Source organism: Aspergillus affinis, assembly GCF_023601865.1.
Source record: "Aspergillus affinis strain CMG 70 chromosome Unknown NODE_27_length_306053_cov_87_951578, whole genome shotgun sequence".
Classification (NCBI taxonomy): Eukaryota; Fungi; Ascomycota; class Eurotiomycetes; order Eurotiales; family Aspergillaceae; genus Aspergillus; species Aspergillus affinis.
In genome coordinates, this window is record NW_026515808.1 from 79,355 (window position 1) to 95,765 (window position 16,411).

At 54.5% G+C, this 16,411-nt stretch overlaps 3 protein-coding genes across 3 annotated transcripts; 2 read left to right on the forward strand and 1 right to left on the reverse strand.

Moving 5' to 3' along the window:
- Positions 1-195: 195 nt before the first annotated feature.
- KD926_005499 (putative LovB-like polyketide synthase) lies at positions 196-12,218 on the forward strand (the record flags this gene model as incomplete). Its single annotated transcript, XM_053098702.1, has 6 exons — positions 196-459; positions 519-663; positions 716-2,609; positions 2,665-3,464; positions 3,522-9,448; positions 9,507-12,218. 6 exons carry the CDS (start codon positions 196-198, stop codon positions 12,216-12,218), a joined length of 11,742 nt encoding a protein of 3,913 aa, XP_052957402.1.
- A 734-nt stretch (positions 12,219-12,952) lies between these two features.
- Positions 12,953-14,722, reverse strand: KD926_005500 (putative iron-regulated transporter; the record flags this gene model as incomplete). Its single annotated transcript, XM_053098703.1, has 5 exons — positions 12,953-13,246; positions 13,309-14,000; positions 14,071-14,110; positions 14,180-14,334; positions 14,398-14,722. The coding sequence occupies 5 exons, from the start codon at positions 14,720-14,722 to the stop codon at positions 12,953-12,955; spliced, it is 1,506 nt and encodes a 501-aa protein (XP_052957403.1).
- A 766-nt stretch (positions 14,723-15,488) lies between these two features.
- KD926_005501 (putative short-chain oxidoreductase) lies at positions 15,489-16,410 on the forward strand (the record flags this gene model as incomplete). Its single annotated transcript, XM_053098704.1, has 2 exons — positions 15,489-15,975; positions 16,025-16,410. The coding sequence occupies 2 exons, from the start codon at positions 15,489-15,491 to the stop codon at positions 16,408-16,410; spliced, it is 873 nt and encodes a 290-aa protein (XP_052957404.1).
- Position 16,411: the final 1 nt, after the last annotated feature.

Genomic DNA, 16,411 nt, shown 5'->3' on the forward strand with positions numbered 1-16,411 from the left:
AGCATTGTAGCATAATATGAAAGGCGAGGATTCCTGTCAATCTTTTCAAAAATCAGTGTTCGTTTGCTCAGTATAAATCAGGTGGTTAGAGCCATAACTTTAATCTCGTTGCGCGCTTTGGCTTGTAGGATAATCGGGTGCAGGAAAAAAGACTCTCCAGGTAAACTCCCTTCCTCTACTGACTCTCAGCCCACAATGTCGATGCATTTCGAGCACCCTAAGGCCTCACAATCCGAATCTACGAAAGGGGTTTCCGGCGAGCCACCCCAGATGGAAAGCCAGACCGAGGCCGCCGACCGCCCATGTGTAATTGGCATGGCGTGCAGAGTCCCCGGTGCATCATCTCCTTCAAAGCTGTGGGATAACCTCATCAACAAAATTGATCTACAACGGAAGATGCCCGCGGACCGATTCAATGTCGATGCCTTCTATCATCCAGATGGCACGCACAAAGGCTCGGTTTGTATTCCCTGGGTATACCCTGAACCTTACCAAGGCCTGTTGCTAAAAGCTGCTAGACCAATGCCAAATATGGCTACTTCCTTGATCAAGACATCGGGCTGTTCGACGCCGGCTTTTTTAACATCTCCGGCAAAGAGGCTACGGCCATGGACCCCCAGCAGCGTTTGTTGCTCGAAGTTGTCTATGAAGCGCTAGAAAATGGTAAGTTGCAATCGACGCTAGTTTGAGATGGAAACCCTGACAAAAATATCAGCTGGTATCACATTGGACGAGATCCAAGGCTCGCAGACGTCCGTGTACTGCGGCTGCTTCACCAACGACTACAACGCCATGACCACCAAGGATCTCGAGTATTATCCAAAGTACACTGTCACCGGCACTGGAAACTCAATTCTGGCAAACCGCATCTCGTACTTTTACGATCTTCACGGCCCCAGTGCCACCATTGATACAGCCTGCTCTTCATCGCTGGTCTGTTTCCACATGGGTGCCCAGTCCCTTCGGGCCGGTGAGGCTGATCTTTCGATTGTCGTTGGATCCGCATTGCATTTTGATCCCAATATCTTTATCACGATGACAGACTTGGGGATGCTGTCTACCGATGGGCGCTGCCGCCACGGCGACGCTTCGGGTAGCGGCTATGTTCGCGGCGAGGGAATCACCGCCATGGTTCTCAAACGTCAGCGACAAGCGGAAGCCAGTGGGGACTCCATCCGCGCCGTCGTGCGTGGAACTGGGGTCAATCATGACGGTCGCAAGCAGGGAATTACCCTCCCATCTGCGCAAGCGCAAGCGGCACTCATTCGCAGCACGTATCAGAATGCCGGGCTGGATCCGGCAGACACCACCTACGTCGAGTGCCACGGCACTGGCACCAAAGCCGGGGATCCTCGAGAATTGAGAGCCATCAGCGATGTGTTCTCGCCCGGGCGCAAAGAGCCCCTGTTCGTCGGCTCAATCAAAACCAATATTGGTCACCTTGAGGGTGCCTCGGGGGTGGCAGGACTGATTAAATCCACGCTGGCTCTCGAAAAGAGGACCATTCCCCCTAATATGCATTTTCACGCTCCCAACCCGGACGTTGAGTTTGAAAACTGGAAACTTGAGATTCCGACGAACCCCAAGGATTGGAAGGTCAAGAACAGCGAGATCCCCCGACGTGTATCGATCAACTCCTTCGGATACGGCGGGACAAATGCCCATGTTATATTGGAAGAATACACCTCGGCCGTACCGCTTCCTGACGCATATGACATGCCCGCAAGCCTTGTGCACATGGTTCAAAAGAGACCATACCTAGTGCCCTTGTCCTCGCACTCCGAGAAAGCAGGAAAACTCATGGCAGACAAGCTTGCAGCATACCTCCAGAGTGATGTGAAGGTGAGCCCCGAAGTATTTGCCATGGCTCTGTCTCAACGTCGAACGATGCACCGATTCCGCTCTTTCGCAATTGGCCCGAGCACAGAATCACTCGTGAGGAGTTTGGAGGAACCAATTCCGGCGGCTCAATGGAAAAGCAAAATGGGAGCTGTTCCGCGAGTTGGGTTTGTATTTACCGGACAAGGCGCGCAGTGGTTCGGAATGGGACGGGCTCTGATAGAGCAATGTCCTCTCTATCTCCAATCATTGCAGAAGTGCGATCAGATTCTGCAGTCACTTGACGAGCACCGACCGTCATGGTCGATTGTTACAGAGCTGCTCCGGAATAAGGACGACACCAAACTGGGTCAGACGGAGTATTCGCAACCGATTTGCACTGCCATCCAGCTAGCGCTGGTCAATGTTCTTTCCCAGTGGGGAATCAGACCCTCGAGTGTAGTCGGTCACAGCAGTGGAGAGCTAGCTGCTACTTATGCTGCTGGGATTCTCTCGTTCGAGAACGCTTTGGTTGCCGCCTACTACCGTGGTGTACACATGGGTAGCGGCGCCGCTGCTCCCGACAGCATTCCTGGCGCCATGATGGCGGTTGGAATGACCGAGGCCGAGGTAGACGCCGAGCTGAAGCCTTATGCCGGGCGCGTTGCAGTTGCCGCCATGAACAGCCCGTCCAGCTTCACCCTGTCTGGTGATAGTGATGCAATCGCAGAGCTACATGAGAAGCTAAGCGAAAGGAAGGTGTTTGCCAGGCGTCTGCAGGTCGCACAGGCGTAAGTCTCCCAGTATTCTCTCATTCAATCATATCAATGCACTGACTCTTCGCAGGTTTCACAGTCACCATATGTATCCCCTGGCCCCAGGATACGAGCAGGCTCTAGCTAAATACCCGGGGTTCAAGGCAAATAAGGTCGCAAGCGCGTCAATGGTGTCTAGTGTGACCGGTAGGAAAGCAGATCCCAGCGCTATGGGCCCTGCATACTTCGCGGCCAACATGACGGGAATGGTCAAGTTTTCCGATGCTCTGACGGAGACCGTTCTTGACGAGGAAGACCAGCAGAATGTCGACATTCTGGTCGAATTGGGCCCTCACCCGGCCCTCAAAGGCCCTGCCAACCAGACAAATGATCATTTGAAACTCAAGATCCCATACATCGGGACGCTCGATCGCAAGCAAGACGCTTATGAGAGCCTTCTTACCGCTGCCGGTCAACTTTTTGCGCTCGGCTATCCTGTGCATCTAGAAGAGGTCAACCGGAACCACTTCATTGAGGTTTCTTCCGGGAAACTCGTCAGCCCTAATCTCCCCAACCCATCGCTCGAGTTGCCAAGTTATGCATGGGATCATGAGCGATACTGGGGTGAGACGCGTGTGATCAAAGAGCATCGCCTCCGTCCCTTTCGACACAGCATCCTGGGGGCGCCGATACCAGGTTCACTTGCTAACCGCCCCCGGTGGCGAAATTTCCTGCGTATCTCAGAGATGTCTTGGTTGGTAGATCATTCCATCGACGGGAAAGTAGTCTTCCCAGGTGCCGGATACATCAATATGGCTATGGAGGCTGCTGCTCGCCTTGGCCGTGGTTTGGCCGGTGGCATTAAAACTATTTCGCTAGCAGATGTTTCGGGTAAGTCGACATCCACACTCCTTCAGATAGATGTTTTGAACCTAATGTGAGCCGCAGTCAAATCCGCGCTCGTAGTGAGCGACCATGAGGTGGGAACTGAGGTGATTGTAGAGTTGTCACCTGTTGTGGAGTCTGCGAAGACCTCGTCATCCACGTGGAATAACTTTGTTATTTTCTCGATCGACGAGTCCGGCAATCAACGTGAGCATTGCACTGGAATGGTTAGAGCGGAGCTAGGGGACCCAGAAGCTCTCCCCTTCGACCATGAATCCAACGTGGGAGCGCAGACTTTCCGCTGCGTTGGGCGCGAGCAATATTACCATCGTCTTCACTCGATGGGACTCCAATACGGCAAAACATTTCAACTTCTGTCAGGAAACATCGACAGTGGACTTGGAAATGCGACCGCACCAATCTCCTGGCAGCCAGACTTGTTCTCTCGAGAGAACAGTGATCTCTGCATTGTTCACCCGGCTTTCTTGGATGCTGCATTCCATCCTGTATTTGCGTCAATTGAGGGCAAGCTAGGCCGGACAATTAAGGAGCCGTACGTTCCAACTTTTGTGCGCTCCATGAAGATTTCTGGGCTTCTGGAAGCGTGGAAAGGTTCGACGAGCTTCCAGGGCCAAGTCACGGTCGAGACAAATGTGGCCGGACCCCGGACAGCAACAAACGATCTCCGCATGGAGGACCAGAACGGCCAGGGGTTGATCGAGATTCAAGGCCTCGAGCTAACCAACCTTGGTGCCAATTCGGCTGACGACGGACGTCGATCTCTATTCTTTGGGACGGAGTGGCAGCCCATGATCAGCTCCCTCGAGTTCAACAACAGCGGTGCTCGTAAATTGCAGGGCATCCCAGCCCTTGTCAAGCTGTATGCTCATCAATTTCCAAACAGAAAGATTTTACACTACAGCCCTTCAGTTGCCTCGACAGAAGAGGTCCTCGGGAGCCTCCGTGGCACTGACGGCGAGCGACGCAATTTTAGCCAGTTGGTCATCTCCCCTCAAGACCCCAGCATTGCATCCACATTTGATGAAATCGTTCAGCGGTGGAACGGTCTTGTCCGCGTTGCCACGGCCGCGGAGGATGAGGAGGAACAGTTTGATTTGGTCATAGTGTCAACTATCCCCGAAAGCTCGATGCATGACCGAGTCTCTGATCAAGGATATATACTATTGGGTGAATCTTCCGCAGAGAGTCCCACCGGTTTTCGCTCGGTTGGGGATTGTGGTGGTGTGCAGATCTGGCAGAAGAAGCCACATACCAATGGAATACATGCGAGGCCTCTCACCATTGTTATGCCGACGCAGTCTTCACCCGAAATTGAGGCATTTGCCAGGGCTATCGAAACTCAAGGATCCTTCCAAACAGAACGTCGGAACTTCCTCTCACTTGTCGATACAAGTCGCGAAATCGCTCACAATGTCCTTGTGCTAGCCAGTCTTGGGTCTCAGCTGTACTTCGATGCGAACGCCAGTGGTCATGCCGAATTCTACGCAGCACAAGCACTGCTCACCAAAGGCACGGGCAATATCGTCTGGGTAACCCGAGGAGGTCTTATGGACGTGACCTCGCCGGAGCAGGCGCTAATCTTGGGTCTTGCTCGTACAGCGAGAAGTGAAAACCCTGACCTCCGCCTTGTGGTATTTGACATCGCTCCGGATTCCGGCCCAACTCAGGCTGCTAGGCTGGCCTCCGAGATGCTGGATGTTTCCATTGACGAGAACGAGATTGCTGAGCGCGATGGCATTCTTTACATTCCTCGAGTGGTGGCCCATGATCAGCTAAACGCTAGGATCCCGAACGGAGTTGGGTCTGAAGCGACGATCCAGCCGCTTTATCAACCAAACAGGCCCCTGGCCCTCCGAATTGGACGTCCGGGGTTGTTGGAAACTCTGGCTTTTGCGGATGACACAGAAATTTTGAACGAACCTCTCGGACCGAACGATCTTGAGATCGAGGTCAAAGCCTCTGCCATCAACTTCCGCGACATCGCTGCCAGCATGGGTATCATTGACGACTTCAAGCTTGGAGACGAATGCGCAGGAATTGTGCTGCGTAAAGGAAGCGATGTTTCCGGTGCATTTTCCATCGGAGACCGTGTCGTCGCCTGGCGTCCGGGACAAGGGGCTCACCGGACAGTGGTGCGTAATCCGGCTTGTCTCTGTTATCGTCTGGGTGAAATTCCATTCAGCATCGCCGCTGCAATCCCTTTGGTTCTCACCACGGCCCATTACTCGCTGGTTGATACCGCACGTCTCCAACCCGGAGAGACCGTTCTTATCCACTCTGCAGCCGGTGGAGTCGGCCAGATGGCAATTCAAATTGCGCAAAACATCGGGGCAGAAATCATCGCGACCGTGGGATCTCCCTCTAAGCGTGACCTGCTCATATCTAGATATGGTCTTAAGGAATCTCAGATCCTTTCTTCCCGAGATGACTCCTTCGTTCAAGGCGTGCAACGTTTGACAAACGGCAAGGGAGTGGATGTAGCTCTGAATTCTCTTGCCGGTCCTCTATTACATGCGACCTGGCAATCACTGGCGCCCTTTGGACGATTTGTGGAGATCGGCAAACGAGATATCCATCAGAACAGCCGCATCCCAATGGATCCGTACCGACGCAATGTCTCTTTCGCGAGTGTGGACATGATCACGGTGTTTGAGAAAAACCAGTCACTAGGAGCCCGGGTGTTCCAAGAGTCCTGTGCTTTAGTTCACGACGGCAAGATCCAGCCACCAGAGCCCATCACGGAGCTATCCTATTCTGAGGCGCAGAAGGGATTCCGCATGCTGCAAATGGGCACCACAATTGGGAAGATTGTCCTAGTCCCTAGCGCCGACGATCACGTCCTCGTCGAACCAACGAAATTCAGTCGTCGCCAGCTTTTCCTGCCTGACAAGACATACCTCCTTGTCGGTGGTCTTGGAGGCCTGGGGCGCCGCCTCAGCGAATGGCTCTTCCAACGGGGAGCCCGCAACGTGGCTTTCCTAGCTCGTTCCGGCGCTGACAAGAGAGATGCTCGAGACACCGTGGACTGGCTCCGTGCACGAGACGTTAATGTGACTGTTTTCCGCGGTGATGTCACCGACGCTGGATTTGTCCAAGAAGCCGTGAGCCAAATTGGAGCCTCACGTTTGGCCGGAGTCTTCCAAGCCGCCATGGTGTTGCAAGACGGGCCTCTTGACAAAATGGGATTCACTCAATGGCAGCGTTGCATTGACCCCAAGGTCCGAGGCACCTTCAATCTACATTCGGCGACGTCAAGTATTGACCTCGACTTCTTCGTCTGCTTTTCTTCCGTTTCCGCAGTTCTCGGATCCAAGGGCCAGGCCAACTACTCCGCTGCCAATACCTATCTGGATGCACTCTGCGCCTACCGACGCAGCATCGGATTGGCAGGTACAACCATGAATGTGGGGATGATCACTGGCATTGGAGCTGTGTCCGAAGACGCCAAACTACAGACCATCATGGAGCGTATCGGTTACGATGCCGTCAATGAAGAGGAACTGTTCGCCCAGATCGAGGCAGCCGTTTCTGGCGAAAGGCTCAGTATTGCCGATGACCGCGGACGAGACGCTCATCAGATCATCACAGGTGTCAATCTTCGTCGTCCTGACTATTATTGGGCCACGGAGCCCCGATTCATCAACCTTTATGCCAACCACGATTTCGCCGGTTCCGGTTTCAGTGGTGGAGCTCAGAAGAATCTGATGGCGCAGTTACAAGAGGCCTCAGATGAAGCCACCCGCAACGAAATTCTCACTGCACGCTTCTTGGAGAAAATCGCAGCTGTGCTTTCAGTGGACCAGGCAACGCTGCAACCGAACCGAAGCCTGTCGGACTATGGGCTGGACAGCATCGTTGCCATTGAAATCCGCCAGTGGTTCTTCCAAACTGTCGCCGTCGAGATAGCCATGTTTGATGTCTTGAACAGTGGAAGCATCCAGGCTCTGGTCGACAAGGTCGCTGGCATGATTGTCCTGGGCACATCAGAGGAGCAAACAGCCACCCAACAAGGGGAGGCTGCTTCATCTCATGCAGCGGAGGTCTCTCGTGCGACGTTGCCGGAGGTTATCGGCGCATCTATCGATGACGGGCTACAATCAAGTGGAGACGTGGCTATGTCCACTTTCCAACGCCGTCTGTGGTTTGCTCATAACATGGCGGAAGATCCGTCTTTCCTTAATCTACCTACCATTTTCCGCATCAAAGGCAACCCTCAACCAGACCTCGTGCGACGGGCCATCGAGGAGCTCAAACGTCGAAATGCAATTTTGCGCACGGCCTACTTTGAGGGAGATGTCTTCTCTCAGCAGGAAGTGAAGGATGACTGCACAGTCGACCTGCCCGTGTTAGACCTCTCCAAAGCTATTAACATCGAAAACGGTCTTCAGCAGCACGTCGCCGGTATGAGGCGACAGGCACTGGATATTGAGTCCGGCGAGGTCATGAAGGTGACACTGGCCAAATTGGCGGATGCCGAGTATGCTCTTGTGCTCATCTTCCATCACATCTGTATCGACCGTGGCAGCAGCCAGTCATTCCTCGAACAGATTACCGGCCTATATGACAGCCTGCGCCGCGAATCGAATCTCGACGGTGTGGCACAGCCGTCTGTCAGCTACGCGCAATTCAGCCAGTGGCACAATGCCCAGCTTAAATCCAAGGAGATGGAATCAAGCGTGCAGTTCTGGAGAAACGAGTACCAACAGCCCCCAGTCCCAATGAAATTGCTACCGTTCGCTCAGACGGCTCGACCCGAGTTCAATGATTACCAACGCCAGATCCACCGAGCAACTCTCAAGGATACTCTGCAAACTCGGATGAAACGAATCTGCGCGCGGTTGGGGGTCACGCCAGCCCAGTTCTTAATGGCTGCTTTCCGAGTCTTCCTCTACCGGTACGGACAGGAAGACGACATGACGCTTCACATGGTCGACGGAAATCGTCCTCATCCGGCGGTGAACGATACGCTGGGCTTCTTCGTGAACGTGGTGCCTGTCCGTTGCGCGGCAGATCTTACCGGCACTTTTGCCGATGTTCTCAAGCAAATCAAAGATCAAATCATGAAATCGCTGGCTCATTCGCAGCTGCCCTTTGACGCCATTGTGGATGCCGTGGGACTGGAACGCAACCCGGCGCATTTCCCTCTAGGTCAGGTCATCGTCAATTACCAAATCCACGGTACCATGCCGACCTACTCTGCAGGTGACTTCGATATTGTCGATGTGCAGGGTGAGGACGTTCCGACCGCATGCGAACTTGGTCTAGAAGCACTGGAGGACCCGGCGAAGGGGCTCCACCTGCGTCTTGAATCATCTAGTACTCTGTACGGGGCAGCCGATATGGAGAGATTCCTCGATAATTTCGTGGCTTTTATGAGTAGTATCATTCGCGATCCCCGTCAACCTGTGGCAGAGATCGGCATGGTTGGACCCAAGGAGTTGGCTCTTTTGAAGGAAAGATTCTTCAACATGGCACATACAGAAAATACATGGAAAAACCAGTCCGTGGCCGATCGTATAATGGATATGGCCCGACAACATCCCACAGCCATCGCCATCGAGACCTCTGGGGATGGTCAACAACTCACCTACTGGGAATTAGTTGCCGATGCCAGCGGTATCGCAGCAGCCATTCGCAACGCTGAGGTCCAAATCGGATCCAGAGTTGGAGTCTTCAGCCGACCCGGACGCGAGGCCATCACGGCCATGTTGGGCGTTCTATTCGCCGGCTGTGGTTTTGTGGCCCTGGATCCAGAGTTCGCCGCGGAGCGACTCGCTTTCATGATCAGCGATTCAGACCTCCCCTTGGTTCTTGCTGGATCTGAGCTGGGAGAAGCCGCCAGGTCGCTTACGTCCAAAGTTTCTGCGACTGTGCTGGAAATTGCCGGTGTACCGACTAGCGGCCATTCCATTGCCAACATTTCGGTTCCTTTGGAAAAGGACTTTCCTTTCTATGTCATCTACACCTCGGTAAGTTTAGGAGGTCCAGGATGAGAATAGAGCAATAGGCATGCTGACAATGGAACAGGGCAGCACTGGAACTCCCAAAGGAGTGGTTCTCACTCAGTCGAACACGCAACAGATGCTGAGCACCCTTCACCATGACTTCAAGTTCACTGCCCAAGATCGATTCCTGCACCACTCTTCGATCTCATTCGACTTATCCATCGTACAAATCTTCTCGGCCCTGACGGCCGGAGCTCGTGTATGTGTGGCATCTAGCGCCATTCGCAAGGACCCGGTCGCTTTGGCCGCATACATGGAAGCATCGCAAGTTTCGATCACCTATTTCACGCCAACTCAGTTTGCGTTGTTGATGGAGCATGCGACTGAAAAGCTTCGGAGTCTGCGGGATTATCGAATTGCCTACTTTGCCGGCGAGAGACTGCCCGTCCGTGTCGCCCGAGCGTTCTACGACTTGGGCACCCCGGCCGTCGTATACAACACTTGGAGCCCTAGTGAAGTAGTAGTCCAGACGACTCTTCAACGAGTTGACCGGCCCGCCGAGAACGCCACCAACATTCCCATCGGATTCCCCATGGCCAATACTCGGCATTACATCTTGGATGACCGCGGCCAGCCCCTCCCCGCAGGCTTGGTTGGCGAAATTGTCGTCGGAGGAGCGCAAGTGGGCTTGAAATACATCAACCGCCCCGAGGCTAACGAAAAGGCTTTCCTCCCAGACCCATTTTGCTCGACAGATGACAAGGAACAGCGCGGATGGACGCGCATGTTTCGAACGGGGGACCGCGGTCGGTTCCTTCCTGGTGGCAACCTCGAATTTCACGGCAGAATCGCAGGCGACAAGCAGATCAAACTGCGTGGCTACCGAATCGATCTAGGAGAGGTAGAGCATCGTCTGTTCATCGAAGCAAATAAGGATTCCACCGGCGCTGGACTCATCGATTTGGCTGTGATCGCTCGTACGGTCGCAGCCGACGACAGTGTCGGAGATGACCGTCAACTCATCGCCTTCGTTGTGCCGAAGCAGCCCTTAGACCGACTACAAGAGGCAGACTTCGCTGTCCGACTGAACAAGTACGGAGCTGAACATCTGAATGCGTACATGCTGCCCAACGCATACCAGTTTCTAGAGGCTCTTCCCGTCACCATTGGCGGCAAAATCGACAGACAAAAGCTCCTCCACGGTGAACTACAACTGACTTACCCCGTGGAACAAGATGCTGTCAAAGAAGACCGAACCACGAAAGGGCACGCCGATGGAGAAGACACGGATGGCATTCTCACAGCGGTCATGGATGGCTTCCGCGAGGTGTTGAAACTCCCTCGGGAGCGCATGTTCCTTCCCAGTGACAGCTTTTTTGCCCTCGGAGGAAATAGTATCTTGTTGGTCCGGCTACAGGCTCGCCTCAAGCGGGCACTCAAACGGCCGCTGGCGCTCAATCCCATGTTCAAGGCACCAACACCGCACGGCATCGCGCAAATCTTGGGCGGTGCGAGCAGTCCAACCCCAATCACTGCGATGAGGCCAGAGGTTGACTGGGAGCAAGAGACCAGTCTAGACCTGCAGTTGCAGCCATCCAAGGCGCCTGGCATCGCTTCCTCCGACGTGAGCTCCATTCTCCTTACCGGGGCCGACTCCTTTATTGGCGTTCACATGCTCGCAACCATCCTGCAGGACCCCGGCATTTCCACCGTCTACATTCTCGGATCGCAAAGCCCCCTCGAATACTCCGACGTCGAAAGGGCGTTCGAGCTTTACCGGCTGTGGCAACTAGTCCCCAGTCCCGATATCGTTGCATCTCGTATCGTGTGCGTGGCCGGAACGCTGGAATCCCCTCGTTTCGGGTTGTCGCCAGCGCAATTCCGCCGTCTGGGCAGTCGGGTGCAGGCGATTTACCACCTGGGAGGATACGTCTCCCTGCTGCGATCCTACGACGCGCTCCGGACGTTGAACGTCTCTCCGGTGCGCGACGTGATCGAGCTGGCCAGCCTGGGAGCCGTGCAAACGCACGTCCATCACCTGTCGACCTGGTCCGTCCCTCATCTCCAAACTTGGTCCACATCTCAACGGACTGCGCCTGAGACGGTCGCCAACGAAGTTACCGCGGGACACTTCACGCCCGAGGCAAGCAACCGATTCGGATACTTTAAATCACGATGGGTCGCCGAACGATTGATGGAGAAGGCCGCTGAACGCGGGTTCCCCGTCACGATATACCGGGCATCCGCCGCGACGGGTCATCGTGCCACAGGAGTTCCGGAGCCCAAAGATGATTTCATCCGGACCATGATCCTGAGCATGGTGCGCGCCGCAGCGGTGCCAGATCTACCGCAGACCGACCGACCGTTCGTCGCTGACTTCATCCCGGTGGACTACCTGACACAGGGATTCCACGCGTTGGCGACGAGCGCAATTCACTCCCCGCAGGAGACAACCAAGGAGGCAACCATCCATCACTTATGCAATCCGTCTCCGCTCCCAGTGTCCCATATTCCCGAGTTTGCGGGCCACCTGCTCGCACCGTCCGATCGCGAGGGCCGCATCATGCCCGTGGCGGAGTGGTTGGAAACAGTATCTCGGATGGATGATTCGTCGGACGCGCAAATTCGATGGGAGGTACTGAAGGAGTATTTTGCGTTGGGGCACAATATGTTCGCGCTGGAGTCTGCTCAGACTCGGCAGAATCTGGGTCGGTTGAGAGTGGACGAATGCGCGCCGGTGGGCGAGGAGTATCTGCGGAATATGCTGACGACCGAGACGGGGCAAGCCCAGTGAAGACGAGGAGACTATGGCATGAAAGCGAAATGGGGCTATGAATCTGGACTATTGGCTGGGCCAAAAACAGTGGATTGAATTTCTTTTTGTATGTACTTCATTCATTGAAATCGCCAGCAGCTCCTGGCGGGGAGTCTGTTGGTGCACTTCTAGACTGGAAAAATAACATTGCTTTTGTTTTTCGAATCTGCTCATTGGAAGGGCTCTCACTAGGCGTGCGATGAAGTGGACCTCGCCTGGTTTGGGGGGATGCGACCGTGGGACGAGGGTGGGGGATGGGAAGACAAAGATCGAGAAGAACAATGGGCGCGAGAGCGGAGCGGAAGAACCTTTGGCCCGTTGGTCACGATGTGTTGTTTTTGGAGATTCTCAATTCGCGTAGAATGAAAATTGTTTTTACCAATTATAATGTGAGCTCTTACATTTAAGTCAACTTTAGCGAATCATGGCTCACCATAGCTGATGTTGTATCTATTAAGCTGTCGTCGAGCGAAGCTATTCCGCGATCTCAGTAAACAAACCGGCCGAGGTATATATTTCCCTGCCCCAAGCCACTGCTACGCTTTCGATAACCAACAGATGGCAAAAGTAAATTCAACCTTCATATATGGGTCCCACTTACTTGCTACCCGTTGGTATGTATCTCTCGAAAACTTGAATATAGCACTGTGCTAGACTTCATTTCTATTTGGAGACGCCTCTCGGTTTGGAGTTACTCCGTTTCTTTCCCACCTCTACACAGGACCGACAGTCCTTGGACTTGAGACGTGTTCATAATCCGGCCGCGATCGCTTGTCCAGCATGGCGATGCAGTGCGGAGGATGGAACAGATGACCGCGCCGCATGCGAACGAATCCCGCATACATCCCTCCGGCCATCGCGACGGCGACGCAGCTGATGGTGACGGGCCAGTGGAACTGATCGGGTCGAGAGAACAGGATGGTAGTGGCGTACGAGCACAGCTCAAACGCGTTCTGCCAGGCCGCCTCCACCGACGAGAAGCTGCCTCGGTAGGCCGGTTCCACCTCCTAGATAGTTTGTCACTGTCAGCGAGGATCTTAACCACCACACGCACACATGCCATGCTCACTTCTTGCACGATGATCTGCACCGAAAGATCAAAGCCCCACAGCCCGACCCGGCTTAACATCGTCCCTCCCACCAGACTGGAAGCCGCCCAGATGGGAGACTCCACGGTCCAGAAGGCCGACATGGCTGCCGCCAGACAGCACAGCTGCCAACTGACAAACCAGATACCGCTGCGGATGGGGCCGATACGCGCCGCCACGGCTGGTGCGATCCACGTGGCGGAGATTTCAAACCCTACGGACACCGTCCTGGCGATGCTGATGGCCATGGAACTGTAGCCGACCGACAGCAAGTAGGTGACCATTTGGCCGCCAAACGTCAGGACCGTGAAGTAGAGGAGCGCTCCGGCGAACGAAGGAAGCAATGCTCGGTGCCCAAAGTAAAAGTGCAATTGCCGGAAAAGTGCACGGATGGCATCCATCCCGCGACTAATCGACGACGGTCGTGGGGATGGTTCAGTGTCGCTGTCGACGTCGCTGTCGACGTCTCCGGCAGACTGCTTCGGCTGCTGTAGCTCGGGCACTGCGTGGTAGACTCTAGCGATCGCGTAATATTCTAACGGAACCGACACCATGTTCATGCCAAAGTTCACGATGATGGCGATCTCGGTGGATAGACCGTCGACCAGGCCGATGATCAACGGCCCGACCAACTTGCAGGTGAGGTCAATCCGGCGCATCTGCGAATTGAGCGCTAAAAAAACAATCAGAAATCGGACTGCTTTTAAACAAAGTACTAAGACCCCGGAAAAGTTGCAATTTACCTCGAAGCGCGATGTCATCGCCTTGAGAAACGACCACAACCTAGGAGAAGCTGTTAGTATAGTTCGATTTTTCTTCCCACGCGGGGGGCGATACCCAATCTTTCTCGACCGAGACCATATTCATGACGGAACAAAGCTTCTCGACGCAAGCCAGCAGCGCCAGGAGTGCCAGCAGCCACGGCGTAAATGCCCGTAGGTTCAGGTCCCCCCTTGCCAGGACCCAGAACACTGCACAGGACGCGGCCACAACCACACGCTGAGCCACTGCGGGATATCACAGGGTCAATCAATCGACGGGGAGAAAGAAGGTAGCACAGGTTAATTTACCGATAGAAAACCGCACGACGGCCAGGCGATTTCCGGTGTCGATGTAGTGTCCAACCGCCGGAGCCAAGAGGATGGCCGCGATCGCTCGCGCGAGCGCATAGACCGACATGGGCAGCAAAGTATCGGGGAAGATTGAGGCCAGGTACAAGATAGCCCCGAACTCAAACACGCGGGAATTCCATGTGGAGAGAAAGTGAGAGATGTAAATTCGGCGTGTTATGGCCGATTGAGGACCTGCCGGCCCGTTCTCATCTTGATCGGAATCATGCTGGAGCAGCGGACGGTCTGCCACGTCCGTGTCGGAATCTCTCGAGGGTAATGACATCCGGGATTGTCGCCTACGACCTGAACAACGCCTGAACGACACCTCAAGTTGCTGGGAAACATCGAAGAGGAAGAGAGAGAGAGAGAGAGAGAGAGAGAGAGAGAGAGAGATGCCAGACTGAGCCGATGTCGCCATGGGTGTTTGCTCGCTTTGCATCCCACACACGTGACCGACACCAGGTGGCCTGATTCGGCAGGCTTTCAGGCGCGTCTCTCAGGCATCCACCCGGCCATCCCCTTCACTGGCCGGACATGGAATTTCTCCCACTCTCTGCCTTCGATTGAGAACCTCCCCAAATGGATCAAAATCAGAATATCTGGACAAAGGGATTGTCACCTACAGTAATGGGTTCTCAACGAGAACACTACCACTGCCCCCCCCCCCCAAAAACAACAGGAGTCAGACTGTCAGGGCATATAGGGATCTCAGTGTGGCTAGCTATGTCCAACACACCTTTGACTGACATCATGGCCCAACCGAATCTTGACTAACATGCCACTAAAAGAATTGAGCTTTGCTCACTGCCTCCGGGGGAAAAGGCGGACTTAGACCTTATGGCGACAGAGCTGTAAGCTCCGCTAACTCCGCCGACATAGGTAGTATTGTGATGTTGTGAAGTTATGACAATTGCATGTCAGATGTTGGGGATCTGCTATAAGTATCGACTTGAATGGCTCTTCTGAAAACTCATAGTAATCCAACAATCGTCTCAAATTCTCTTCGCCCTCTGCCTGACTATTTGTTCTCGACGAAGTTGCCCATCACCATGACTACCGCACCCAAGAAACAGCTCACCTGGTTCATCACCGGCTGCTCCTCCGGTTTCGGTCTATCCCTGGTGCGGCTTGCCCAAGCCGGCGGTCACCGAGTAATCGCTACGTCGCGCAATCCCTCCCGGACTCCTAGGCTGGTGAAGGAAATCGAGAGCAAGGGCGGCAAATGGATTTCCCTGGACGTCGACAGCCCCTCGAGCGGCGATGTGATCACCGAGCTAGAAGCTGTCGGCGAAGAGATCGACGTGCTCGTCAACAACGCAGGCTTTTCGATTTTTGCCCCCGTCGAGACGGCCACCGAGGCGGAGGTGCGTGCGCAGATGGAAACCATGTACTTCGGTCCTTTGCGGCTGATCCGCGCGGTGCTGCCGCACATGCGGCGACGTCGGTCCGGTGTCATCGTCAATATAAGCAGCGGTGCTTCGTTGGATGGGCGAGAGACCATGGGACCGTATGCAGGGGCTAAGGCGGGTCTGGACGGTAAGTTGAAACCCCTCTGCGACGGGTATGGAAGCTCATTACTTGCTAGGTCTCACGAAAGTGCTCGCCAAGGAGCTGGCGCCGTTCAACGTTCGGACTCTGACGGTGGTGCTGGGAACCTTCAACACGAACATGCCCAATGTTGGCCTGGTTGGGGAGACTCCCCTGCCCGAGGGCTACCGCGGCACCATCGCGGGCCAGATGCTGACGATATTTACGAGTGGAAATTTTAAGCCCAACGGGGACAAAGATAAAGCTATGAAGGCTCTGTACGAAGTAGTGGTTGGAGAGGGCGTGGGGGAAGGGCACGAGGTCGAGCGGTTGTTGCTGTTAGGCAGTGATATGCTATCTCGCGCCGAAGGTGTGCAGGAATACTTGGGACATGCGGTGGAAGTCTTTGGCGCTGTCGCCAGCGGGGTAAACTTGGACCAGTAGC